Raw genomic sequence first — 25,583 nt, forward strand, 5'->3', positions numbered from 1 at the left:
CCGCTCTGTCTTGCGTTTCACGCGCGTGATCTGTACGTGTGTGTCTCATTTCAACAGTTTCTCCTTGGGCCTTTCCCTCGCTGGTGCAGGACTCCGTGCTGACTCAATTAGGCGGTTCCTCACGTCAATAGCCGTGGGTCTTAAATTCCATTTGATCAGGAGGCCGCTGAGAGCGTGTGTGGTGCTCAGAGCGTGTGTGGTGCTGAGAGCGTGTGTGGTGTTCAGAGCGTGTGTGGTGTTGAGAGCGTGTGTGGTGCTGAGAGCGTGTGTGGTGCTCAGAGCGTGTGTGGTGCTCAGAGCGTGTGTGGTGCTGAGAGCGTGTGTGGTGCTGAGAGCGTGTGTGGTGCTCAGAGCGTGTGTGGTGCTCAGAGCGTGTGTGGTGCTGAGAGCGTGTGTGGTGTTGAGAGCGTGTGTGGTGTTGAGAGCGTGTGTGGTGCTCAGAGCGTGTGTGGTGCTCAGAGCGTGTGTGGTGCTCAGAGCGTGTGTGGTGTTGAGAGCGTGTGTGGTGCTCAGAGCGTGTGTGGTGCTGAGAGCGTGTGTGGTGCTGAGAGCGTGTGTGGTGCTCAGAGCGTGTGTGGTGCTCAGAGCGTGTGTGGTACTGAGAGCGTGTGTGGTGCTCAGAGCGTGTGTGGTGCTCAGTGCGTGTGTGGTGCTCAGAGCGTGTGTGGTGCTGAGAGCGTGTGTGGTGCTCAGAGCGTGTGTGGTGCTCAGAGCGTGTGTGGTGCTGAGAGAGTGTGTGGTGCTCAGAGCGTGTGTGGTGCTCAGAGCGTGTGTGGTGCTGAGAGCGTGTGTGGTGTTGAGAGCGTGTGTGGTGCTGAGAGCGTGTGTGGTGCTCAGAGCGTGTGTGGTACTGAGAGCGTGTGTGGTGCTCAGAGCGTGTGTGGTGCTCAGTGCGTGTGTGGTGCTCAGAGCGTGTGTGGTGCTCAGAGCGTGTGTGGTGCTGAGAGCGTGTGTGGTGCTGAGAGCGTGTGTGGTGCTCAGAGCGTGTGTGGTGCTCAGAGCGTGTGTGGTACTGAGAGCGTGTGTGGTGCTCAGAGCGTGTGTGGTGCTCAGTGCGTGTGTGGTGCTCAGAGCGTGTGTGGTGCTGAGAGCGTGTGTGGTGCTCAGAGCGTGTGTGGTGCTCAGAGCGTGTGTGGTGCTGAGAGAGTGTGTGGTGCTCAGAGCGTGTGTGGTGCTCAGAGCGTGTGTGGTGCTGAGAGCGTGTGTGGTGTTGAGAGCGTGTGTGGTGCTGAGAGCGTGTGTGGTGCTCAGAGCGTGTGTGGTGCTCAGAGCGTGTGTGGTGCTGAGAGCGTGTGTGGTGCTCAGAGCGTGTGTGGTGCTCAGAGCATGTGTGGTGCTGAGAGCGTGTGTGGTGCTCAGAGCGTGTGTGGTGCTGAGAGCGTGTGTGGTGCTCAGAGCGTGTGTGGTGCTCAGAGCGTGTGTGGTGCTCAGAGCGTGTGTGGTGCTGAGAGCGTGTGTGGTGCTCAGAGCGTGTGTGGTGCTCAGAGCGTGTGTGGTGCTGAGAGCGTGTGTGGTGCTCAGAGCGTGTGTGGTGCTGAGAGCGTGTGTGGTGCTGAGAGCGTGTGTGGTGCTCAGAGCGTGTGTGGTGCTGAGAGCGTGTGTGGTGCTCAGAGCGTGTGTGGTGCTCAGAGCGTGTGTGGTGCTGAGAGCGTGTGTGGTGCTCAGAGCGTGTGTGGTGCTCAGTGCGTGTGTGGTGCTCAGAGCGTGTGTGGTGCTGAGAGCGTGTGTGGTGCTGAGAGAGTGTGTGGTGCTCAGAGCGTGTGTGGTGCTGAGAGAGTGTGTGGTGCTGAGAGCGTGTGTGGTGCTCAGAGCGTGTGTGGTGCTGAGAGCGTGTGTGGTGTTGAGAGCGTGTGTGGTGCTGAGAGCGTGTGTGGTGCTCAGAGCGTGTGTGGTGCTGAGAGCGTGTGTGGTGCTGAGAGTGTGTGTGGTGCTCAGAGCGTGTGTGGTGCTCAGAGCGTGTGTGGTGCTGAGAGCGTGTGTGGTGCTCAGAGCGTGTGTGGTGCTGAGAGCGTGTGTGGTGCTCAGAGCGTGTGTGGTGCTCAGAGCGTGTGTGGTGCTCAGAGCGTGTGTGGTGCTCAGTGCGTGTGTGGTGCTCAGAGCGTGTGTGGTGCTGAGAGCGTGTGTGGTGCTCAGAGCGTGTGTGGTGCTCAGAGCGTGTGTGGTGCTGAGAGTGTGTGTGGTGCTCAGAGCGTGTGTGGTGCTCAGAGCGTGTGTGGTGCTGAGAGCGTGTGGTGCTGAGAGCGTGTGTGGTGCTCAGAGCGTGTGTGGTGCTCAGAGCGTGTGTGGTGCTCAGAGCGTGTGTGGTGCTCAGAGCGTGTGTGGTGTGCATCCCAAAGGGGCTGCCGCTTGATAGCATTACCACCTGGGTCTGCTCTCCCTGTCTGCCTCCCTGCTCCATAACACAATCACTGGGAATAGATATACTCCCACAGATAAACACAAACACACAGCTCCCAGCTCTCTAGCAGTGAAACCTACAAGAGGGCCAGTTTGTATATTGATATAAAAAGTCATGCTGTCTGTGTTAGAAACTTTGTTTGGTGCAAGGGCCAGAGAGGAGGGAAGGGCAGAGCAGCCTGCCCACCTGCTCACTGGGTTTGACATCAACAGGAGGCCTCATTAGCTAGTGTTAGCTAGTGTGTGGTTTCTGCTTCATCACCTCTGTTATCTTAACACCTACTGAGAGGGTCTTATAGTATTATAACATTTGTTTAGTTCTCCATCCAACGTATCCCCTCTCTTTCTCACACACTCTCTCTCTCTCTCTCTCTCTCTCTCACTCTCTCTCTTTCTCACACTCTCTCTCATTTGCTCGCTCTCTCTCTCACACACTCTCTCACACACACTCTCTCTCTCTTTCTCTCTCAGGTGTATAACCCTTCCAGTCACTCAGGACTGACCTCTCCCTCTCTTCCAGGTACGACTACTTGGAGGTCCGTGACGGCGTGGACGAGAGCGGTCAGCTGGTGGGGAAGTACTGTGGAAAGATCGCCCCCTCCCCGGTCATCTCCTCAGGGAACCAGCTCTACATCAAGTTCGTCTCAGACTACGAGACCCACGGAGCCGGCTTCTCCATACGCTACGAGATCTTCAAAACAGGTGAGAGCGCTCGACACCGGCTGCTGACGGGCACGCTCGCTGTCCGGGACGTGGGAGCTGGATGAGAATCCTGTCACCGTGTTGCAGCCTGCCTGAGGAGGGCTGATGGGATGGTAGAGAGTAGGACCTAGCTCATTTCATGGCTAGTTTGATGTGCGACGGAGGAGATTCTACAGACAGGTATCATCACACTCTCAGTATGGTGCCACAATATGGTGGAGACAAACAGATGAGTCACACCATATGTTTCCTGAGACAGTCCTGACAACAACCTGCGCTCAACGGCAGAGGCAGCAGCAACACAGTGACTAATATTCATTCTGGAAAAACATGATGCCACAGTCCGTGTTGGGTTCCAACGACTGAAGGGAAATCGTCCACAAGCTCACTAACGAAAATTGCTTTTGAGTGAGTAGACGACCAAATAAGGATGTGAAAAAGAGGAAGTACTCTGACTACTTCCTGGTTCTGATGAGCTCTATGGTCTCTCGCTCAGATAGAGAGGTACTAGGAACACATCACACTGTTGTGGCTTCCTGGACCGCGAGGCCAGAAGACTGAAATAGGAGCACAAGAACATGAGTAACTGTAAAGACACACACACACACACATACCCCATCACACACACACTCAAGGGATGGCCTTCTTATCTGAAAACAACAAAAGGCAGCATTTCCTGTAGTTGGCGTATCTTCCTGAGTAGGGGGCTGGGAATAGGGGAGGAGAGGAAGGGTTAGGGTGTGTGTGTGTGTGTGTGTGTGTGTGTCTAGACCCCAGACAGGTGCAGGATACTCCACTTTCATTAATTAACCCCAGACTAGTCCATGGGATGGCCCAGAGTGACCCTACAACAAGATGAATGGTTCTGAGCGATGTCCCCATTTAATCTGAGTGCGTGTGTGTCTGAGTGTGTGTGTAATGGAGAGAACTCTGGGGTGCAGCTGATGGAGTGTGGATATATTTATTGGATCAAAGGGACACTAAATATGACACACACAGCCATGCACACACACACACAGCCATGCACACACACACACAGCCATGCACACACACACACACACACAGCCATGCACACACACACACACACAGCCATGCACACACACACACAGCCATGCACACACACACACACACACAGCCATGCACACACACACACTGCCCCTTTCCCTCTTGATGGGGAAGTTAAATGCTCTCTCTCTACCTTTCTTCACATGATGAGGTATCTCCCTCATCCATTAGACGAGCCTGATTAGAAATGATGATGAGAGACAGAGAATTATGGATCTTCAGGTGCCATAACGGGGGAGCTCCCTGGAGTAGCAGCCCAGAAGGGTGCCTCCACCCCTGGATGTTTTGCCCCAAGACTGTCCCCTGTGGAGAAGCTCCATGGGTGAGCTGCTGTTGTTACTCGCAACAAGTGATGCCAAGGTGGTAGCTTTTAGGTCAGTTAAATACAGGGAGAGAGAGAGACATAGAGAGACAGACACACAGAGAGAGAGACAGAGAGAGACAGAGAGAGACATAGAGAGACAGAGAGAGACAGAGAGAGACAGAGACACAGAGAGAGAGAGACAGAGAGAGACATAGAGACAGAGACAGAGAGACACAGAGAGACAGAGACACAGAGAGAGAGAGACAGAGAGACACAGAGAGACAGAGACACAGAGAGAGAGAGACAGAGAGAGACATAGAGAGACAGAGACACACAGAGAGAGAGACAGAGAGAGACAGAGAGAGACAGAGAGAGACAGAGACACAGAGAGAGAGAGACAGAGAGAGACATAGAGACAGAGACAGAGAGACACAGAGAGACAGAGACACAGAGAGAGAGAGACAGAGAGACACAGAGAGACAGAGACACAGAGAGAGAGAGACAGAGAGAGACATAGAGAGACAGAGACACACAGAGAGAGAGACAGAGAGAGACAGAGAGAGACAGAGAGAGACAGAGAGAGACAGAGAGAGACAGAGACACAGAGAGAGAGAGACAGAGAGAGACATAGAGACACAGAGAGACAGAGACACAGAGAGAGAGAGACAGAGAGAGACATAGAGAGAGACAGAGACACACAGAGAGAGAGACAGAGAGAGACAGAGACAGAGAGACACAGAGAGATAGAGACACAGAGAGAGAGAGACACAGAGAGAGAGCGAGGTAGAGGGCAACCAGGGAGAAAAGACAGGGATTAGGCAAGCTTATCAGGAACAGAGTATTAGTACGATAGCATCAGCAGGTTTGTGTTGGGTAACACATGTAAACCTAATGATGATACACAGATGTTGAGATAGCGAGGTGATGAAGGGAGGGGAGGGAGGGAGGGAGGGAGGGAGGGAGGGAGGGGGGGAGGGAGGGAGGGAGGGGGGGAGGGAGGGGGGGAGGGAGGGAGGGGAATGCAGTGCCTGCTAATCAGAGGGAATGGTAAAGAATGCTGGGTGCACACATCTGGCTGGGATGAGGGGAGTGGATGAGGGTGGGGGGAGGTGGGGGTCTTGGGACAGAGGTGGAGTAAGGATACAGCCTTCTCTCTGCTCCTCTCTGAGTTAAAGGAGGGTTCAAGGTCACATTGATGCTAGGACACACACCCAGACCTGGTACATTTACACTCGCTTTCAGAGTCCTCACACACACACACACACACACACACACACACACACACACACACACACTGAATGATGAAGCAGAACTGCAGCAGTCAGTCCTGACAGAACAGGAAGAAGGGCAGCCCAGTAGAGGAATGTCTAATTGGAAGGCAGCTGGTTGTTTGTTCTCCTCGTCATCTTAATCAGCCTGCCTACTCGTGTTATGACCAGCAAATTGCCCGTCTTGGTCTACTGACCGAGGGTTGGAGAGAGAGGTGGAGAGAGAGGGGGAGAGAGAGGTGGAGAGAGAGGTGGAGAGAGAGGGGGAGAGAGAGGTGGAGAGAGAGGGGGAGAGAGAGGGGGAGAGAGAGGTGGAGAGAGAGGTGGAGAGAGAGGTGGAGAGAGAGGTTGAGATATAGGTGGAGAGAGAGGAGGAGAGATTGAGGAAATCAAAGGGAGAGCGTGAGGAATAAAGGAGATGGGGTATAAGATTAGTGTGTATGTGTGTGTGTGTCTGTGTGTGTGTGTGTGCAGCACGTATGGATGAACACACTCCACTTCCATTGACTGATGGCAACAGAAGTTACAGAACAACCCGGTCCAAGTCCAATCAACACGGGCCACCCCAGGAGAAGCCCCAATCACACACACACACACACACACACACAAAGTGTTTACCCTGTCATCTTGTCTCACTTAAGTACTCTAAGCGTGTGTGTACAGAGATCAGCCTGGCACACAAGATACATCACATGCTTCTGGTTAACAGCTCCGCAATCCTGTCAGAGCCACATCAAAGCTGGCACGGGGGCCGTCGAATTCAGCAGAGGCAGTGAGGCAGTGAGGAAGAGAGGCAGGGAACCACTGATTCTCCCACATGGAGCAGGTTAACTTGTGTGGGTAGGGGTTGGGCTGTGTGTGTGTCTTACTGAAAAGCATCAGTATCTGCCTGTTTTCAGTGCCCCCCTCACACACACACACATTCACACAAACACACATAAGCATGGGGGGGGCTCAGTGCCCCACCCCTGTTTGGTGACAGCGCTGCACGGCCACTTTAACAAGTGCACCTGTGGGTACTCGGTGGCCTACTCAACTTTCATGGACCACACACTCCCCACACACACACATTCTCACACACACTCACTCGCACGCTCCCATGCCAGGGGTCACATCTGGCTCACACACACACACACCTCCCGTATGAAACCTAAGACACAAACTGTCTGTTTAGGATGATCCGAGGGTTTCCTCCTCCCCCCTCCTCCCCCATCCTCCCCCCTCCTCCTTTCACAAGCATCCTCTCTTCATCCCTCATTGGTTTCACCGAAAGGGAAGTGATGTCATCGGCAAAGCTGACATGCTAAATGCCACATCAGTGCGTCGAGGTTCGTTTGTTAGGGGGGCGGTGTGTGTGCTTCAAGGGGAAAGGAGGTGAATCATTTACAGCCTCAGGTTAATGTTTCACTTTGTTTGTAAAGAGTTTATTAACCAGCAGTTTATGACCGTGCTAATTATCAACCATGCTGCCTCACGGAAAATAAACACTGCTGATATGCTCAGCGAACTAACGACCAAACCTCAGGCCTTCCTGAGCTCACATACCACCCCACACCCAGAGAGAGAGAGAGAGAAGGGGAGAGAGAGACAGAGAGAGACAGAGAGAGAGAGAGGGGGAGAGGGAGATTCAGACAGCGACAGACTGAGAAGGAGAATTAGAGATAAAGAGAGGGAAAATAAGGGAGAAATAAAAGAAAACAAATAAGAGAGAGGGATTGAGATGAAAAGAGAGAGGAGAGGAGAGAGATGGCTGAGATGAGAGAAACATTATCGTGTCACACCACCACCATGATGATCACCGTGGCCTCAGTCATCTCCCTCCATCACTAAGATCACAAATGTCAGAAACTTAACCGACGATCGCCCTGTCAGCGACACATGACATAACAGCCAGGCCAGACTCCAGCCCGGCAAAGTTTGTTTAAGATTTGACTTAAGTAACATAAATCAGTGACACTTGAGGGATGTTGAAATTAGATCTCTCTGAAATGTAACATTTAACAAGCGTTGACTTGCCCTGTTAAATAAACTCTAATAACTCTGAACCAGGAGGGGGAATATTTGGTTTCTTCACCACCCAGAAGTGAGATCAGTTCAATATAAACAAAGTGTGAAAAAAGGCTTGTGGAAGGCTGTAAAGTCACAGCTAGCACTTAGAAAAGGCTCATAAATGTTGTGTTTTGAAGACTCCCATCTTTTTTTTACACCACGGCCATAAATTTGACTGTTTGTCAAAACCCAGTTACCCGGCGGTCTGTAACATGGGTTTTATCTCAGATGAAGTGATATGTACGTTTACCCTTGCGTGTGAGTGCACATGTGCGAACGTGTGTGTGTGCGAGTGTGTGTGCGAGTGTGTGTGCGAGCGTGTGTGTGCGAGCGTGTGTGTGCGAGCGTGTGTGTGCGAGGGTGTGTGCAAGCGTGTGTGTGCGTGTGTGTGTGTGCGAGGGTGTGTGCGAGTGTGTGTGTGCGAGCGTGTGTGCGAGGGTGTGAGTGCGAGCGTGTGTGTGCGAGCGTGTGTGTGCGAGCGTGTGTGTGCGAGCGTGTGTGTGCGAGCGTGTGTGTGCGAGCGTGTGTGTGTGTGCGAGGGTGTGTGCGAGCGTGTGTGTGTGTGCGAGCGTGTGTGTGCGAGCGTGTGTGTGCGAGGGTGTGAGTGCGAGCGTGTGTGTGTCAGAACACAGAGAGGAGAGGCTGGTGATGCGCTCTGCTGAGTCTCCCTCTGCTGTTCGGAGGGAGGCGGACCCTTTCATATTCACAGGACCTCTGCATCTTCTGCCACTTCACCTCGCTCCCCCTCGCTGGTGAAACGGACTGACTTACTGCTACCACGGATACACAGACACAACACAAACAAAGACTGAGATGAAAGGAGACAGGGAGAGAGAGAGGGAGAGCGCAGGAGGAGAGGGAGTTAGATGTTGTACTCCTCAAGCTGCCCACACTAAAAACACAGACATCACTGAAAAGAAAAGCAACCCTGTTTGACTGTAGCGTGTGTGTACCTCTCACGCAACACGAGCGCAAAGCATCCTGGGTAGCGAGGGGGTGGGTAGAACGAAGGGAACACCCCCCGTGAAGGTGGAGATAAAAGAGATCTGTGGGCTGATTATCTCACCACGGGACGAGCTGGCTCCTCTCTGTTCATCCTCTGTTCTGTTTTGATAGCTTCTCTTTGTAGCGGACATTTCTTCTTTTTTTGGGAAGATGAACAAAGCGCCCGGGAACGGTCCGAGTTTCTCCCTCACACAATCACAGAGGTGGTGGTGATAACCGATAAACAAAGGCAGAGAGAGAGAGAAAGAGGGAGACAGACAGACAGAGAGAAAGAGAGCAATACTAGTCCTTATCTACCTCTTTCATTTAACTGTATGTCACTCTTCCAGACCCATTCTCCCCTGCCCCCCCCCCTCCCCCCTCATCCTCCTCGTCAAGTCCCCTTTGATGGTCGAGAGAGAGAGAGAGAGATATCCCTACCAGCCCTGGACCCAGGCATCCCCAGGTCTCAGCTAGGAATGTCGTGGTCAGTTGAATGGATTCCGGAAGGCCAATTCTTGTTCTGTCAGCATTGGTATCAGATAAGAACTGTAGATAGACATACAGGATGGACTTCCTCTCAACCTCCAGTCAGGAACCAAGGCCTGGTATCGACTCGTTGTTAGAGCTGCTTAACAACAATAGACTGTTGTAGCAGCCCCGAGTTCTCTGTGATGGAGGTCTTGTTTTTAACCCTGTCTGCTACCAGCCCGAGTCCCACCAGGACATCCACCCAACTGCCGTTCTTCTGTGCTTTTACGTGAAAAGCTACCATGTGACCCCCATGTCCTCTGTGTCCTGGGCGGGGGCGGGGGAGGGGGGGGGGGGGCTCTGGCGGGGGGGGGGGGGGGCGGGGATGTGGGGTAACCACATGGCTGACCACATCCTCGTGAGTGGCATTTATCAAAAGTTTCAATATCTCCTTTTTCCAAACGTAAAATGTTGGAAGAGAGGGTTGGACGTGGTGGGGTGGGGGTGGTAGAACTGCAGAATTAATAGTCCCGCTCTTTGGAAACCCAACTTTTAGTTCAGCTCTAAATGTCAAATTGCATCACAATCAAAGCTGCTTGCTTTTTGCCTCACCAAAAATCGAGATAGAGAGAGAGGGACAGAGAGAGAGAGAAAATAAATGAAGCACTCTCCTTTCCCTCCACTGTTCTTACGACAGGCGGGAGTGGTCCTGATGGTCCTGAATTAGAGGCCTAGCAAGATGCCTGAATGACAGGGGGGGAATGAACGCTTTGCCACATTCACTTAAACTGCTGCAGCGCTACACCAGCTCTCTCTGGCCACGGCTGCCCGCTATTTCCATCAGACCCCTCCATGGGAGGGTGTCAGAGAACAAAAACATGGACGTGACGTTAAATGTCAAGCTTTTCCACCGCTAACGGGCGTCTGTGTCTGCAGGAGATAGACACAGCTCCGTGTGACCAGACGTCCTGGTGTTGCAGGAAGCTGTTCAGTGGACTCTGCGTAAGGTTCTGTTCTTCCACACTGTCCCCGGCCTCCTCCTGGCTACTTTCAGCTCGTGTGAAACCCCCATCTGTTGACTGTAATGCCGTGCTCAGTGAGGAACGTTTGTGAAATGTGCTAACATTCCCTGAAAGGCACCCCTCTATGGAACTAGGAGTTAATGTTTTGAGTGGCTGTCTTACAGAAATGTAGAGCTGTATGTGTGTGTGTGAGAGTGTGTGTGTTTTGGAAGGGGGAGTGGGGGGGTTTCCAGTTGCAAAGTGAGTCAAGCGGTATGTTGATTCATTCCCCCCAGAATCCTTTGCTGGTGATTGAGGCCTCTCAGTGATGTTTACACTTTCACCCAACAGATGTTACAGCAGATTTAGTGGAGTGCTTTACCACACACTCACACACACACACACACACACACACTCACACACACACATTCAGAATGCAGGATACAGAAGTGTGAAATGTCAGGCTGAATGAAAGACAGAGGCGAGGAGAGAGCTTACAGCTCAATGAGACAGTCCAGATGCAGGCTCCTGAATGGTAAGGCCCGACAAGGTGGTCCGAGTCTCTGGGTCATAAAGCTTTCTCTCTGTGCAGCAGCTGGCACCCAGAGCTTCTCCATCACAAAGCACAAAGACACAGTCAAACAAACAAGCCATAAAGACACCCAGGACTCAAAAACATCTTCTCTGTCTCCCCCACCACCTCTCCGGCTCTTTCCTTTCTTTCTTTCTCTCTTTCGACTTTTCTCAGGTCCGGAATGTTCCAGGAACTTCACCTCCAACAGCGGAGTCATCAAGTCTCCGGGTTTCCCCGAGAAATACCCCAACAACCTGGACTGCACCTTCATGATCTTCGCCCCCAAGATGTCGGAGATCGTCCTGGAGTTCGAGAGCTTTGAGCTGGAGCCAGACCTCACGCCCCCCAGCGGAGTGTTCTGTCGCTACGACCGCATGGAGATCTGGGACGGCTTCCCTGGAGGTGAGGCTGGGGCGGGGGGGCCAAGACTACAGGAAGTGATGTATCTCAGCATGCGACAGGGACGCCTAGTGAGAGCTTTACTGTGAAACTGTGGTGAATACTCTTGAGTGTGTGAACGTTTATTTTTGGTGGGAGATTTATCTTGGGCTCCGAATCACCCTCCATCCAATAATATGCCCTGGGAGAGGCCGATAGTCTGTCCAGAACAAAGAGGTGTGGACCAAATGGCCAGCCTTCACTCCATGAACAACATTTCCTGGTTATGATAGTGTCCTTGCACTGCTACGTCTGTGGTATTGTGTTGGTGGAGATGTGTTTATGTTTGTCTGATGGGGGGCTGATGAATGCTCCACCACACCCTGCTTCAAAAGAGTTACTTTTGAGAGTCCATCGCACTCCTGCAGGAAGTGACTCACGTCGGGACTTCCTGTTAGTCCGCTTCTATGGGTCTGGCTGGCGGTCTCACCGCAGAATGTGTGGGTGGAACTGGCGATAACAGTCACTGTTCTAGCATGTTCTGTGGGGATGACAGATTATTATTGTCTCAGACAATGTCAGCAGTTTGGAGAGCTGCTTCGGAGCTGTCGTTTCTCCTCTTCTGGGAGTGTGAGTAGTAACTCTGGCTGCAGGAATTCGTTTAAAAGCGCACTATAATTTACAAGCTCATTTATACTTTTCTCCCTGAGGTGAAGTTCTCTGGTGAAGTGTTGATTGGACAGAGTGTGAAAGGTCTCGAGGGCACCATCTCTGTCACCTTGTTATCGCCATTATTTTAGTCACAAGGTGAGACCATGTTGACAAAATCGCACCTGTGATCGACAATGAAATGTTGTGTTGTGACACCTCTTACTTCATGCAGGCGTTTTTCTCATAGGACAGCGTATAATGTGATTACCATCAGACACACATCTGAAACACACAACTCCATAGTAGTGGTTTCGGGGGGGTGTGAGAGGTGTGTCTGGAGCACAGGGGCTGGGGTGGGCTGGGGGGCTGGAATGGGGGGGTAGAGAGGGGGGGGGGAGGGGGGCCCCTGATGGGAGCAGGCCTCGTACCTGTGGTGTCTTGAGGATCGATAGTGCATTAGCGCGGAAGACCTGAGGCGCTGTAGCCACGGGGGGTGTTGTGTGTGTGTGTGTGTGTCTGTGTGTGTCTGTGTGTGTCTGTGTGTGTGTGCATGCAGTGACAGAGGAGTCATGCCCCTCCTCCTCTCTGTCTAGTTCTACACAGACTGCCCCCCCCCCTCCCCCAGGAAGAAGAGCAGCTCCCAGCCAAGGACTTTACATTTTAGTGTTGCGGTCGAGTCATGCAGATCATCTGGGAGATGGTTTTTCTCAGAATGAGGCCTTTACTAACCCTAACCCTTTACTCCTAACCTACAACAGTCCCCCCCCCCCCCCCTCCATGACCAACATACACACACATACACACCCACCAAGACACACACACACCTGTGTTATGAAGATTAATGTCAGCCATCAGGCCCCTGGCCTCTCCCTTTCATGTTCGTGGCCTGGCTGTAAGTGGCATGCATGGGGATTGTTAGGGCGGTTGTTAGGGCGGTTGTTAGGGTGGTTGTTGGGGTGGTTGTTAGGGTGGTTGTTAGGGTGGTTGTTAGGGTGGTTGTTGGGGGGGTTGTTAGGGCGGGGGAGGGGGAGGGGGGGGCAGGCTGTCACTCATCACTTATCACAGTCTTACTAACCCCTGGACCTGCTTAACATCCACACACAGACGTGCTCTCTAACACACACACACACACACACGCCTCTGCTTCCTCTCTCTCTTTTCTCTCTCTTCTCTCTCTCCTCCCCCTCTCCTCCACTCCGATCGACACGCCCACATTCAGGCAGCTCAGTGAAACGTGTCTCGCTTTTACATGTCACTCTGTTCCTCCTCTCTCTCTCTCCCTCTCTCTCTCCTTGTTCTTCCCCTCTCTCTCTCTCTCTCTCTCTCTCTCTCTCTCTCTCTCTCTCTCTCTCTCTCTCTCTCTCTCTCTCTCTCTCTCTCCTTGTTCTCTCCCCCCCTCTCTCTCTCTCTCTCTCTCTCTCTCTCTCTCTCTCTCTCTCTCTCTCTCCCTCTCTCTCTCTCCTTGTTCTTCCCCTCTCTCTCTCTCCACTTCCTGCCTTCCTCTAATGGGCTCCAGGACTCTGCCCTCTGTCCTCCTCTAACAGGCAGCATCATTCAGGTTATAGTCAGCCCTCAGGAATTTATGACCAGACAGAAAGCTTGACCCAGCCTTGTGTGCAGCACAGGTCTTCTTCCTGTGTCTCTGTGTGGTGGTGCGGGAGGGGGGGAGGGGGGGAGGGAGGGAGTGTCAGGGGGCTCCCAGGTCTTTTTATGAGGTTTTCTTGCAACGATCCTCCCTGGTAAACCAGCCCCAGCAGCTCGTTCTGGAGTGTGTTTCCTCTACGACGCGCTAAGCCGCAAATAACACGGGAGACTTCTGTTATTAACCGATGTTGTTACCTAGGTAACAATCTCCCTCTCTGTCTCCTTTCTCACTCGCTCAATCTCTCTCTCTCCTTTCATTTCCACCTAACTTTTCTTCTCCAAACTCTCTCTTCTTTATCTCTGTCCTCCATTTTATCATTCCTCTCTTTGCCCTTTTTCTCTGTAAAAGACAGATACCCTGCCACTCATTAATTATACATGAAACGTTGGTTGAAAATCAATGATTTCCCTCTCTCTCTCTCTCTCTCTCTCTCTCTCTCTCTCTCTCTCTCTCTCTCTCTCTCTCTCTCTCTCTCTCTCTCTCTCTCTCTCTCTCTCTCTCTCTCTCTCTCTCTTGTTGTCTCTCCCCCTCTCTCTCTGCAGTGGGGCCGTACGTGGGGCGGGTACTGTGGTCAGAACACTCCTGGCCGGATCGTGTCCTACACGGGCATCCTGGCCCTGACCATCAACACGGACAGCGCCATCGCCAAGGAGGGCTTCTCGGCCAACTTCACCGTCCTGGATCGGACCGTACCCGAGGGTGAGCGAGTGAAACCTTTCAGTACGGCCTCGGAGCTGTTTCCCTCCTGGCTGCTGTGTAACGATCCGCCTCAGCAGATGTTCCAGCATGGGGCGGCTCCAGTTATTAAATCAACACCTCCCTGGGCATCATTAGATAGATGTGTTACGGGGGGCGGAGTGGGGGGGGCACTCAGACACAGAGACCCCCTCCTCATACCTCCCGCACCGAACGACCCCTCTCTTCGCTTTACCCCTCACACACACACACACACACACACACACACACACACACACCTTCCACACAAAGCCACACGATCACCGGGGCTCACCCTCTCTGACCCCAATTTGAGAAATAGGCCAGCTAAACATTTCATTTAGGAAGACGAGCGTCCCTCCAGCCATAAATCTCCCCACAGACCAGACCAGACCACCCCAGACCAGTCCCCCCCCCCCCCCCCCCCCCTTCGGCTCCAACAACCTCCACTGCCCCCTGCTTGCATGTCTTAGGGCTGTTATGAGATTGCTGGTATTAAATACACTACTTAGCATCTCAGATACTTGTAGTGGATTTATGTAGTTCCCCTATGAGGAGGAACGCACACACGCACACACAGACACGCACACACAGACACACACGCACAGACACACACACACAGACACACACACCCCAGCACTTTTGACGTGCACTGCAGGGTTTGTCATTAGCCAGTATTGTGCTGCTTGGTCTCTGCAGGTGCAGAGCCTCTCCTGTCTGTACAGTGTGCGCTCCATGTTACAGTTTTCTTGATGTGCTGCCCATGCCGGCTCTTTCTCTTTACCATCTCACCGGAACGTTCCACATGAAAAGGAGCTGATGGCGATTATAATGTAGTGCTTTGATGCAGCGTTTCATCCACTCTGTCATCCTGTCTCTCTCTCTGTCTCTCTCGCTCTCTATCTGTCTGTCTCTCTCGCTCTCTATCTGTCTGTCTATCTCGCTCTCTATCTGTCTGTCTCTCTCGCTCTCTATCTGTCTGTCTCTCTCGCTCTCTATCTGTCTGTCTATCTCTCGCTCTCTCTCTTTCTATCTGTCTCTCACTCTCTCTTTCTCTCTGTCTCTCACTCTCTCCCCCTCCCTCCCTCTCTCCCCCTCCCTCCCTCTCTCTCTCCCCCTCCTTCCCTCTCTCTCTCTCTCTCTCTCTCTCTCCCTCTGACAGCCCATCCATCTCTCAGATCAGCCAGCTTCCCAGTGAGCTTTACACACAGACCTCTCACTCCTCCTCTCTGCTCTGAGTGATGATGCTCCTCTAATGACGCCAGGTTGAAGGCTGTGCAGAAAGCTAGTCTGAATGTGGGTCTGGACGCCCATCTGAGGATGTTGCTCGTCGTATCAGCGCTTGATAGAAAGAGGGAGTGTTTGAACGAGGTGTGAGACTGTTCTCTCTCTTTCTCACCTCTTCATGCTCAGGCAAGCACTGAGTGTGTACCCTCTTTCACACACACACACACACGCGCACGCTCCCATGTGTAGAGCATAGGGTGTAAAGCAGACAGCAGCGTCTTCTCTGCTGCTGTGAAGCAACACAGATGGTCTCTCCATCTGCTGCTACACTGGGTTGCTGTGTCTGTGTGTCTCTGTGTCTGTCTGTGTGTCTGTCTCTCTGTCTGTCTGTCTCTCTCTCTCTGTCTGTCTGTCTGTCTCTCTGTCTGTGTGTGTGTGTGTCTGTGTGTCTCTGTGTCTGTGTGTCTTCTCTTGGGGTGAATATATGACCCCTGGCCCAGTCAAAAGGTCAGTTCTTCCTTCACACCAACCATCTCTAGTGTCAGTAGTGTCCAAAACCCATAAGTCTGGGTGTTGACCCCTGGGGGTCAGAGGGTGACCCCATGGTGACCCCCACCCCTTCAGACACCTCCGCTGGGGTGCCATGGACCGGCTGCACCATGTCACACACACACACACACACACACACACACACACACACACACACAAAGCTGTACCCCTGCTCTGGGTGACGGGTCAGGATGACATACAGCTGCCAACACACTGGCTCTCTCAGTGCCCAACACCCTGAGGAGCTGCCAACACACTGGCTCTCTCAGTGCCCAACACCCTGAGGAGCTGCCAACACACTGGCTCTCTCAGTGCCCAACACCCTGAGGAGCTGCCAACACACTGGCTCTCTCAGTGCCCAACACCCTGAGGAGCTGCCAACACACTGGCTCTCTCAGTGCCCAACACCCTGAGGAGCTGCCAACACACTGGCTCTCTCAGTGCCCAACACCCTGAGGAGCTGCCAACACACTGGCTCTCTCAGTGCCCAACACCCTGAGGAGTTCAACATTAGGGAAATATATAACAATTATAAAAAATGTAAACATGCACCTTGTGCCAAGCAGAAACATGGAGCTGGGGAAGAGAGGGCCCATCAGAGAAGGGGTCATAGTCCGTGTTTTGTGTGTGTGCATAAACTTAGTGCGACACTGAATGTTTAATGAATGCAGCTCCGTGTCTTAATGTAGAACACTTGCACTGCACATCCATTAAAGCCTCTATGTGCGTGGGTGTGTGTGTGTGTGTGCGTGTGTGTGTGTGTGTGAGGGTGTGTGTGTGTGTGGGGGGGGGGGGGGGAGGGGCGGGTGGAAGCAGGGGTCCGTTGGAGTGGCACTGATGTGTTCTTTAAGCGAGGACACAACCACTGCTCCAGAGTGGCCCCCTGCTGAGTGTCCCTCTACCCAGGGAGTGAGCTGTGCTGCTGGGACACACAAGAGAACACTGCCTCGAGTACACACTCAAGGGCCTGGTGCTTTTAGCGCTAAAGTTAGACTAACATCTCAATTTTTTCTCCCCCTTTTGCTCTCTCTTTGTTTCTCTCTCTTTCGCTCTCTCTCCCTCACTGTTTCTCTCTCTCTCTCTTCCTCTCTCTATCTCTTTTTTCTCTCTCTCCTTCTTCTTTCCCCTTCTCTCAGACTTCAGCTGCACTGACCCTCTTGGCATGGAGTCTGGGGAGCTGGGCTCAGACCAGATCGCAGCCTCCTCCCACTACAATCCCAGCTGGTCTCCGGAACGATCCAGACTCAACTACTATGAGAATGCCTGGACTCCTGCAGAAGACTCCAATAAAGAGTGGATACAGGTAGGATGATGGCTTACAGAACATGGCTCAGGGTGAGTCATGAATAAGTCAAGGAACAGTGTGTTTTCGTTGGGGATGAAAGGTTGTTTACCAATACTTTGACAGCAGGCCAGAGGCTTCTCATTGCATCAGCATGGCAAGTAACTTCTCCAAAACATAATTACCAATACTTTGACAGCAGGCCAGAGGCTTCTCATTGCATCAGCATGGCAAGTAACTTCTCCAAAACATAATCGTGGTCTATCGTACCGTAGGAACCTGGAAAGTGAGGAAACTCCGGTGTCATGTAGCTGTCTGAGAGCTGGAGTGTGTAAGGGACCCGCACCAGTGTTAGAAGCCCTCCTCTCAACACTTCCTGTGGGCCTCGGTGTGGGGGAGAGGGAGGGAGGGAGCTGGGGCGTTATTTGAAGGTGTTCCATGAGTTGGCGAGTCTGTTTAGTTTTCCTGACTGGTCGGGCAGGGAGGGGATCCAGGCACACACTCCTTACTCACACTTCTTACTCACACACACGCACACACCTAAAGTACACACATACACTCACGCAGACACTCACAGATACACTCACACACTCGCAGACCCCACACACACACACTCACTCACAAACATACACACACACCCATGCCATACAGTACTGTAATACTGATCAGACACGTATCTAATCACCCACAGACAGATTCTTCTAAGGACAGAGCTCCCTTCTTCATTCTCCTTCCCAACCACTGCCTCGACACCAGCTTACACTGTTGACGTGGTAACCCTAGAGACCCCACGGTACACTACATTACCCTAGATGCATTTGGAGCATGTTTGATTTAGTAGCTCAGAGTCTCCAGGCCTTGTAAATGCCCAGACTGTTTTCCTTTTCTTTCTCTTTTCTCTTTTTTTTCTCTCGTCCTTTTTCCAATCCTCCTCGTCGTGGCTGAGATGTTTGGCCCTCGCTCGCTCCTCTGGGGGCTCCTAACAGTGCTGACCCAAAGCCAAATATTTGCTTGGGGAGGTTCATAAGCAAGCTTTTCCTCACTGCTATGAAAATATTATCCTGAACGCCCCTGTTGCTCCTCCAGACTAATTTAATCAGAGGTGTGGGTGGAGGATGGTGGGGGAGGAGGAGAGAGCAGGGGGGAGAAAAGAGGTGAGGGTTTGGCTGGTCGGAGGGAGGGTGGGTGGGAGGAACGGCAAGGCGAAGGAACCCAGCATGCAACTGAGTCATACAGGAAGCTCTCCCTGACCACTTCCTGTCCAGGGTCTGGAGAGGTACAGGTTTGTTGGTCCTATTTTTCATCCCAGTTGAATAACATTAGCATGTTGGCCCAGAGTGTTGTGTTGGACAGGAAAGATATTGTAAGGTCCTCTTGTCGCAGGGTTTTAGACATGCTTTACAAACGGTGAACCGTTTTAGGTATTGACACTGAGGCATTGAGACTTGAGAGATCTGAGAGTTTGGCTTCATGTACAACCACATGAGCATGGGGCCTTATGTTGTTGACAGAGACCTTTCAGACTAACCACTGCACTACTTCACCTCACCATATTTCAGTCCAGTAATTAAGTATCTTGACACCATGTGTTGTCTGGCCTTGTTAGTCATCTTAGATTCCAGTCTCCTGCCAGCAGATACGAGACGGGAAGAATTCAATCGCTCTGCTTGTCTCGGTTCCCAATACAATATTGATCAGGGATCACGCTTTTTAGTTGGTTAAATCTAAACATTGGAACAAAGGCGGGCTCTATTGACAATTCTGCCTCCTTTCCAAACAACCAATGAGAACGCACGATCGACTTGGGACTCATCTGTTTCCAAGAGACGGGATTTTGTGAAATTCTTCAGTCGGCACGCAGTCTCTCTCTTAAAGGAAACATGCTACAATCAGTCTTCTCTTCCAAAGAGCTTCAATTACAACAAGTGTTGTTAAGAGAGTGGGGTTTCTGTTTCCTTAAACCAGCGGGGTCCTAGTAGCCTCTGCTCGTGCTTAATGACACGGACATCTCTGCACGCACAAATCACCTCCCTTCAGATGTTCCTCCGATGCATCTAATCAAATGATTATTTATGTAATTAATTCTCAGACTGCAATTTGCAGACGGTTGTTTTATTCATGACAGGCAGGGTGATTTCCGAGCATATTCTTCAGCTCTTTTTTTTTTTTACATTTTGCTTCTGAGCATGAACCAAATGGAGCTGGTCATCCATTTTAATGCTGCTGCATGTTAATTTAGATCTCTTTTCCTCCCCTCTCTCCTCTCATCTCTTCTCCTCCTCCCCTCCTCTCCCCTCCTCTCCTCACTCCTCCCCTCCTCTCCTCTCCTCACTCCTCCCCTCCTCTCCTCCCCTCCTCTCCTCCCCTCCTCTCCTCTCTTCTCCTCCTCTCCTCACTCCTCCCCTCATCTCCTCCCCTCCTCTCCTCACTCCTCCTCTCCTCAGCAGTTTAACCGGTGTGGGTATTGTGGCTTACTGTATCTCAGGTCGTTAAGCAACCTTGTGCCGGAGGAGCAGCTATGTGGTGTGTGGAGAGACAGACAGACAGGACAGACAGGACAGACAGACAGACAGACAGGACAGACAGACAGACAGGACAGACATCCTCTGAAGTTACAACACAGACGGAGTAGCCTCTCCTTCTCTCCCTCTCGTCAGTGCAAACACATCAAGGGTGGGAGAACCCTTCTGAGCCCAGCGCCTCTTTGAAGGCTCAGCCAGAGAGAGAGAGAGACAGAGAGAGAGACAGAGAGAGAGAGAGACAGAGAGAGAGAGACAGAGAGACAGAGAGAGAGAGACAGAGAGAGAGAGACATAGAGAGAGACAAAGAGAGACAGAGACAGAGAGAGACAGAGAGAGACAGAGAGAGACAGAGAGAGAGAGAGAGAGAGGAGCGGTGAGGGGCGATGAGCAGAGCAGACGGATCTATGCAGCAGGTTGCTGCCGAGATGATAGATGAAGGAGCTCGCGGAGGAATACACCCCGACAGTTAGCCCAGAAATGAGTATTTATGGACTGAGCGTGTTTCCAATAGGAAGGCCTGTACGAGGCAGGACACACTGGAGGAAGTATCTGCATCTGTACACACTTACCCACTAACACATATACCAACCTGGAGACACGGACGAAGGCACTGTGTTTTCGGAAGACACGCCACGACCTGAAAACATCCTCACCCCTCCTCCCCCCTCCCCCCTCCCTACAGGACCCTCACAGGGAAGATTACTGACCCCCCTGAGACACACATGTGCTGAGGAATGTGTGTGCGCACATCTTTGTTTGCGAGTGTTAGATTTTTTGTGTGTGCGTGTTTGTGTACAGAATGTGTCTGTGTGTGTACAGAACGAATATGTGTGTGTGTGTACAGAATTTGTGTGTGTGTACAGAATATTTCTGTGTGTGTACAGAACGAATGTGTGTGTGTGTGTGTACAGAATGTGTGTGTGTGTGTGTGTGTATCCATGTGTCTCTCTTCGGAGGTCTGGGAGATGCGATAAAAGCAAGACAGGATCTGGAAGGTGGACCTGATCTCTGAGACAGCCACCATTGATCACCTGAAACGCTCTGCGCTCCATGAATAATACATCGCCCTCGGAAAGAGTCGACTGTCAATACCTGAAAGCCTGTCTATCGAGCATCTCATGATAGTTATTCACTGTGTCTCGTCAATGAGCAGAGTCAGGTTTGACTTTGAGGTTTTTCTTTTCGTGAGCTTATATTCATGTGGCTTATGTTCCATATTCATGGTATTTGTTAACAGTGAGGCCAGCTGTTAAGGTCCGTCTTGCGACACACAAGGCAGATAGTCCGTTGAAGAGGAAGCGGTGATGTAGAACAGGAGTGGTCCTGACCCAGGGTGAGGCACGATCCTCCACCCCACAGAACACACTGACAGGGTGAGGCACGATCCTCTTCCTCCACCCCTCAGAACACAACCAGGAATCCATTGGCCGCCTAACAAAGAAAACGTTACATTCCAGCAAATTTGCCTTAATTGCGACTTCCTTCATAATATCGTTTCTCCGGCTCCTTTATCTGCCCGGCCCAACACACGGAGGCCCGGCCTCGCCGCTAAAACAACGCTCTCAGTCGTGTCCTGTTTCCTGCGCCTCGCCACCTCTGAGGTGCTTTCAATTAACCACGGTCAGAAGGAGGATGGAGTCTGTACATCTCTCTTGACTGTTCTCCCTCTCTCTCTTTATCTCTTTCTCCCTTCCACTCTCTCCCTCTCTCTCTTTATCTCTTTCTCCCTTCCACTCTCTCCCTCTCTCTCTTTATCTCTTTCTCCCTTCCACTCTCTCCCTCTCTCTCTTTATCTCTTTCTCCCTTCCACTCTCTCCCTTTCTCTCTTTATCTGTTTCTCCCTTCCACTCTCTCCCTCTCTCTCTTTATCTCTTTCTCCCTTCCACTCTCTCCCTCTCTCTCTTTATCTGTTTCTCCCTTCCACTCTCTCCCTCTCTCTCTTTATCTCTTTCTCCCTTCAAATCTCTCCCTCTCTCTCTTTATCTGTTTCTCCCTTCCACTCTCTCCCTCTCTCTCTTTATCTCTCCCTCTCTCTCTTTATCTCTCCCTCTCTCTCGCCTTTGCTACAGCTCTCTCCCGCCCTCTTTTTCCCTCCCTCTCTCTCCCTCACCCTCCTTCCCCCTCTCTCCCTCTCTTCATCTCCATCTCCTTCCTTTGTTTCTTAGAATAAGTGTCTCATATCAGAGCCGCCACGGTGCCAAGAGATGACTCATGAAAATATAGTTGAATAATTAACAGCAGCCTTGGACTTAGTGTAGATGAAGTCAGGATCTGACTCTGAAAGAGGTCTGCTGTTGTGACGTTACTCATTAAAGCACTGGCTTGTTTTCTGGGACAGGTGATGGGGTCAGGGTTAGCTCAGTGGCTAGATACTTAGACTGCAGATCAAGAGGTTGCAGGTTCAAATCCCCCCCTCTGTGTGTGGTTATGGATAAAAGCAACTACTAAATAAATACATTACATAGTCAGTCTGACAGTGTCAACCAAACCTATGTTGGGTTCAACATAGAAAACAGTCAAAATTCCCCCACAGTGCCAGACAGATACTCACCCATGAGTGCATGAACTGACTTGGCGACACGACAAGACTGAACACAGCTAGCATTGTTTAGACTCGACACAGTCCCAGGACTCAGGCCGTAGTCCCCCTGAGTGAGTGTGTCCGAGCGCCGCTCTGCTCTGCTTCCTGTTGAGGGAACATGCAGCCCTGCTCTGCAGCTGGCTTGCCTGACTCAGGTCAGCCTCTATTGTCTCCTGTGCTTGAGTGTTCGATTTCCTAAACGTCACGCTGCATTAGTCACTAACGTGGCAATGATGGTGTCAGGGACTGGAGCGTGTGTGTGTGTGTGTGTGCAGGAACGGACATGCCTCAGTGTGAGTCAGGAGAAAGGAAGGCCTATAAAAAGCCTGTGATGTGTCCTGAACAGCTGTGTGTCCCAAACCTTGTCAGACTTCCGTCCTCTGGAATCCTTAGTCACAACTTCCTGTGTCTGCTCAGTCATAGCAGTACAGTATCTCACCAGCCACACACCCCTCTTCTCCATCCTTCTACCCCTCTGTACCTCTAACTCTTCATCTCTCCACCCCTCTGTACCTCTAACTCTTCATCTCTCCACCCCTCTGTACCTCTAATTCTTCATCTCTCCACCCCTCTGTACCTCTAACTCTTCATCTCTCCACCCCTCTGTACCTCTAACTCTTCATCTCTCCACCCCTCTGTACCTCTAACTCTTCATCTCTCCACCCCTCTATACCTCTAACTCTTCATCTCTCCACCCCTCTATACCTCTAACTCTTCATCCTTCTACCCCTCTGTACCTCTAACTCTTCATCCTTCTACCCCTCTATACCTCTAACTCTTCATCCTTCTACCCCTCTATACCTCTAACTCTTCATCTCTCCACCCCTCTATACCTCTAACTCTTCATCTCTCCACCCCTCTATACCTCTAACTCTTCATCTCTCCACCCCTCTATACCTCTAACTCTTCATCTCTCCACCCCTCTATACCTGTAACTCTTCATGCCTCCATCCCTTTATCCCTCCTTCACACTGTCAGGAAAATAGATGATCGGGGTTCAGGAAGATGTGCATAATTTAGGAGCACAAAGATGCGTCCGGGGCTAAAAATACCGTAAATCTGTCAGGTGAGTCGTGTGATGAATGGACACTGTCTGGGCCCTTCACTGCTTTAACTGCAGCCTCTAATACCATTTCCACAAAAGGGGAATTAATTACACTTTAGGCTAATGGAATTTATTTAGAAACCTCCGACCGCCACCCAGGTGCTGGAGGTGAGAGGGGTGGTGGCGGCCGCTGTCTGATGGATGACTACCAGCTCCGCTCCCAGAGAGTTTAGCAGTTCTGCCCTGCTATGGGTCTGTCTGGGATAGAGGGCCAGACAGGAGCGCTGTGCGCCCCCAACCAAACAGACGCCCCCACCCTCCCTGTACCAGACTCTGCCCTTGCCCCCCGACCCCCAGCCCCCCATCTGGACCTCCATATGGCTCATTTGAATTGACAGGATTAACGGGTCAAAGCAAGATGACAACACCCATCTCACCCGTGTGTTGGTTTGAACACGGAGGAATGCAGTTCCATTCCTTCCAGACCTCCACCAGTGTCTCTGGGGAGGAGAACTCAGAGGTTGTTTCTGGAAGGTGACCATGTTTGGTCTGAGGAGACCAGCTGGGGTTCCAGGCTGCCTGTGCTTATCTGCGATCAACTCACTCTGCTGTTCTGCTGTTTTTGTTTTCTGTTTCTGCTGGGAGAGACTGAGGGAGTGCGCTCCACGTTCCCCTGGAGTTCGCTCAGTACATTCAGCCCACACACACACACACACTCATACACACACACACACTCTCACACACAAACACACACACACTCTCAGCTTTACCTCCCCACTGCCAGGGAAACTGGTAAAAAAAAAAAAGATATTTTTATAAAGTCACCCAGAGATTGGATTTGTGCTGTGCTCCCACATGCTCAATTATGAAGGAGTCAAACAGTGAGGCCTAGCTTTTGAACCCTCCCCCCTCCCCTCAGAAACCCCCACCCCTTCCCCCAGACAGTAACGACCAAGCAATGACTAGTCAGGAACACCCACAATGCCCTTCATTCAGTTAATTGGACTCATACAGAATTCAGTTGTCTTTAATAAGTAATAAAACTATGTCCATGTCCATCGTGTCAAGTGTACATGTGCAGACACACACACACAGGCACACACACACACACAGGCACGCACGCACACACACACAAAAGTAAAGCTCTCATGTGGTGAAACTCTCTGTGTTAATCTAATTTTACACCAGTCTCACTGTGGGGGCAGAACTTCAAGTCTGAGCAAGGTTCTCAGTTTCTGCCTTTCTGCTTCTATTTGTCAGCGTAATGACTGTGCTCTCTGTATACTGTAGTCTGTAAAAAACAGCCAGGTAAGAACAAACAGCACACACAGACACACACACATGCATGTGTGGATGGGCACATAGACACACACTTTAGTGTCAACACACGACAACATGATGATACGATCGTGACCAGGGGAAACCCCAGAGACAGAGACAGAGTGAGGGCCCTCACACGAGGAGATGAGAGTTACAGAAAGGTCGGATATCTTTCACTGTGGCAGTTCATGGGGTCGGTCTGCGTCGGCCTGTGGGTGTGAGTTACGCTTCCAGACCAGATTGCATTGTGCCATTTGTCTGCGAGTGGGCTTCGCTCCAAACACCCACTCATGAAATACCACCGTATTTTGAAAGGGGGAAAAAAAGGGTTTTGTCTTGTCAGCAAAGAGACTCCACATACATATTCCACGCACGGAGATGAGAGTTTTACACCACCCTTACACAACCATTACATCATCCATTAAGCTTGACTCACGCTTTGGGCCAATTCGCTAAGAGAGCGATGACAAATCATTAATCAGCTGCCAACGTTATGATTAGTGTGGAGCTGTTGAGCTGAGCGGGTCTGGCCGAGGGGCCATCTAGAAGATGACATCAGGCCTTCGCAGTGTGTTCCCTCTGCCTGCCTTCAGGCCCCAGCTGTGATCATGATCCTGTCTGTTTGTTTCGGCTCTTGTCGCTGCGCTGTGGACGGGCTGTGTGTCTGGCCTTACATTTACATTTAGTCATTTAGCAGATGCTCTTATCCAGAGCGACTTACAGTAAGTACAGGGACATTCTCCCCGAGGCAAGTAGGGTGAAGTGCCCAAGGACACAACGTCATTTTGCACAGCTGGGAATCGAACCGGTAACCTTCAGATTACTAGCCCGACTCCCTAACCGCTCAGCCACCT

General features: G+C 51.5%; 1 protein-coding gene across 1 annotated transcript in view; it reads left to right on the forward strand.

Moving 5' to 3' along the window:
* The window catches only part of LOC134035376 (neuropilin-1a-like), a 51,642-nt gene that overhangs the window by 10,392 nt on the left and 15,667 nt on the right, over positions 1–25,583 (forward strand). Inside the window, 5 exon segments of the mRNA XM_062480370.1 lie at positions 2,918–3,099; positions 10,990–11,217; positions 14,032–14,051; positions 14,053–14,188; positions 17,116–17,282. Of these exon segments, the coding sequence (XP_062336354.1) occupies positions 2,918–3,099; positions 10,990–11,217; positions 14,032–14,051; positions 14,053–14,188; positions 17,116–17,282 (733 nt within the window).

This window comes from Osmerus eperlanus, chromosome 15, assembly GCF_963692335.1.
Source record: "Osmerus eperlanus chromosome 15, fOsmEpe2.1, whole genome shotgun sequence".
NCBI classification, from domain to species: Eukaryota; Metazoa; Chordata; class Actinopteri; order Osmeriformes; family Osmeridae; genus Osmerus; species Osmerus eperlanus.